Source organism: Alosa sapidissima, chromosome 6, assembly GCF_018492685.1.
Source record: "Alosa sapidissima isolate fAloSap1 chromosome 6, fAloSap1.pri, whole genome shotgun sequence".
Classification (NCBI taxonomy): Eukaryota; Metazoa; Chordata; class Actinopteri; order Clupeiformes; family Clupeidae; genus Alosa; species Alosa sapidissima.
This window is the reverse complement of record NC_055962.1, coordinates 14,879,275-14,882,240: the sequence shown is the minus strand read 5'-3', so window position 1 is coordinate 14,882,240 and position 2,966 is coordinate 14,879,275. Positions and strand designations below refer to the sequence as shown.

General features: G+C 37.5%; 1 protein-coding gene across 1 annotated transcript; it reads left to right on the top strand.

The window, feature by feature from the left end:
• Positions 1 to 1,751: 1,751 nt before the first annotated feature.
• On the top strand, positions 1,752 to 2,753 carry LOC121711979 (trace amine-associated receptor 13c-like). Its single transcript, XM_042095882.1, has one exon. The coding sequence runs from the start codon at positions 1,752 to 1,754 to the stop codon at positions 2,751 to 2,753; it is 1,002 nt and encodes a 333-aa protein (XP_041951816.1).
• Positions 2,754 to 2,966: the final 213 nt, after the last annotated feature.

Here is a 2,966-nt window from a genome sequence, read left to right as displayed (position 1 = left end):
TGACTTTACATCCAATATGGCTGCCCAGGGGTTTGACACCAGTCACATGACTGTCACATGACTCACAAAACAATAACAATAACAAACAACACGTGGCGACAACCACGTGGCTAATTTGCATAAAATGAGGCGTGGTTATGACGTGATTTATGATATTTCAGGGGGCGGGGCTTATTTTTGACAGATAGTTCATGATAATATACTACTAGCCAGTTTCAATTCAATTCTGGAATTTTGCAAAAGCCTGTAGGCTATCATTTCAGTTCCTGTTGATATCTATTGCACGATGGGTAATAATTTAAAGGAATCTAGTTGCAGTCTTGTAAATAGTGACCCTGTAAGATCCCTAGTCATTGCAAAATCATTATTAATCATTTATTACTTGTCTTTAGATGTGAGAGGGTCTGAGACAGTAGTCTTTCAAAAATCTTTTCCAAGTCTTTGCAAATCTTTCCAAAGTCTGTCAGTGTAAGGAGGGCTTTAGTCCCCTCAATCTGTCAGACTTGCCAACTGCAACTTTAAGGTGGAGTGGGCTTTTTTGTTAGCAGTCTGTACTAACTCTGTTTTATAGCTCACTGTGTAAATCGATTTGACATGATTTTGGCCTGCTTTTTATACTCTTGATTTTTATCACAAATACGTCTAATGGCCACCTTACACCAAACAACTTTGACAAGATTTGGGAAAGATTTTTGAAAGATTGTAGTCTTTTAACTAATGCCCCCCCCATTCAAGCTTTACTCAAAAGACTCCAATCTTTCAAGAATCTTTTCCAAATCTTGTCAAAGTTGTTTGGTGTAATGAGGCCATTAGACGTTGGAATTGTCCAAGAGGTATATTGTTTTTGAGCCAAACTGGATGGAAACTATCCGCTCTTAACATAGTATTTCTGTCTGTTTTTTCTCGAAACCCTGTGGTATGGAGCTGGCTATCATGACCTGAAGTTAATCGTAGTTTTAGAATATTCCATAGACAGTTTTACATTCTTATCATTATTATTCAAGAAATCATAGAACAATAACAATTCATCAGGAGAACCAGTCCAAATCAGAAGTACATCGTCAATGTACCTCCCCCACCATTTTATCTCGTCACTGTAGATATTACCCTGGACAAAATCCTTCTCCCATAGACCAAGAAAAGGATTGGCATACATGTAATTTGGGGCGAAACATGCCCCTGTAGCAGTTCCACTAACCTGAATATACAAAGGGTCTTGGGACAGAAAAGTATTATTTTTCAAAGTGAGTTGGATAATAAAATCAGAGGGAGGTAAAGAGTATGTAGACCTGTTTTTTTTTTTAAATAATGCAATGTAATGTCATGAGGGGATGATTGCTGAATGTGACAAAAAATGTTATGGGCTTGAAGTAGTGTAAAATCCCTGACCGCACCTTTAACAGAGTGTCAGCAAATAGTTTTGCTGAATCTGAGCAACTGATAGTCGAATGGACGGACTATCCAATTAAAATCCTTGTGAGAAATCCTGGGCCTGTTGTTAGTCTCTGTTGTTTTCATAGTAATCCCATTATAACAGACATCATTAACCTATCAATTATTAGACTTGGTGTAGGGCATAAAATGGATGAGCAACTTCACACCCTCTTACTGCATCTCTGAGACTGCATCACTGCAACACCTCCTCAATTCTACAGAATCAGTTTTCAGCACAACAGTCTCCAACAGGACATCTATGGAGGGATTTGCTCTCATTTACATGATCAGCTGTTCTCAAACATTTCACAAGGCCAATGAATTTTAGCACTGTGGATGAACTGATACTTTGCTCGAATGACACATGTCAAAATGTTCATTTGACTGCTTCATCTGTGCTTCTTTATATATGTATGGCAGCAGTGATTATTCTGACCGTCTGTGGGAACTTGCTTGTGGTCATCTCCATCTCACACTTCAAGCAGCTCCACACACCAACAAATTTATTAATCCTTTCTCTTGCTACAGCTGACATGATGGTGGGAGTAACTGTTTTGCCGATATATTTTATATCTAAAAGTGTCTGTATGCGTATGGACAGGACATTTTGCTATTTCACTCTACTGTGTTCTTTTCACTTTACCTTTCTATCTATTTATAATGTGTCCTTCATTTCTGTGGATCGGCTGTATGCTTTAAGCAACCCATTCCAATACTCAAACAAAGTCACATTTAAACTGATTTTCACAGTTAACTGTTTCAATTGGTTAACTTCATTTGGTTACAGTATGGCTTATATATACATTAATGGAATTAGGACTGGTAATGTGTTGTGTTTTGGAAATTGCACTGTAGTTGCAGATGGACTTTGGGCAAGCATAGACCTTTTTTTAGTCTTTATCTTGCCATGTTCTGTCATACTTCTTTCCTACATGAAGATTTTTATTATAGCTAGAAAACATTCTAAAAGCATTAGGCTTGCCAAAGGAAACCCCGCTACAAGGAATAGAAAGTATGGAGGCGGTGTTCCTAAAGCTTCAAAAAGGAAAGCAGCCACCACACTTGGGATTCTGGTGACTGTATTTGTTGCTTGTTTGTTGCCCTATTTCTTATCTATATCATTTAGTGCTTTTATTCCAGATACATTATCACTGAAGGTGCTTGAAGGAACTCTGCCTCTGTTATATCTGAACTCTGCGATTAATCCAATAATTTATGCTCTTTTTTACCCCTGGTTCCGAAAATGTGCAAAGCTCATTCTCATGCTCAACATTTTCAATACTGACTCCTCTTTAGTTAATGTACTTATAGATGGATGACAAAACAATTTATATTTTTGTGAAATAGGTTTTCTTATGACTGAGGAAGGGACCTGTTTTTTTTTTTTTCTTTTTTTTTTGCTGTTAATAGTCGAAATTAGAATTAGGAACTGTTGTTCGTACTTTGACAGTCTGAGCGATTGATTCAACATCCCACACAATATGAGAAGGGCATCTGGTTCAAGGCGCTGCTGAGTGACCTTAGTAAAGACT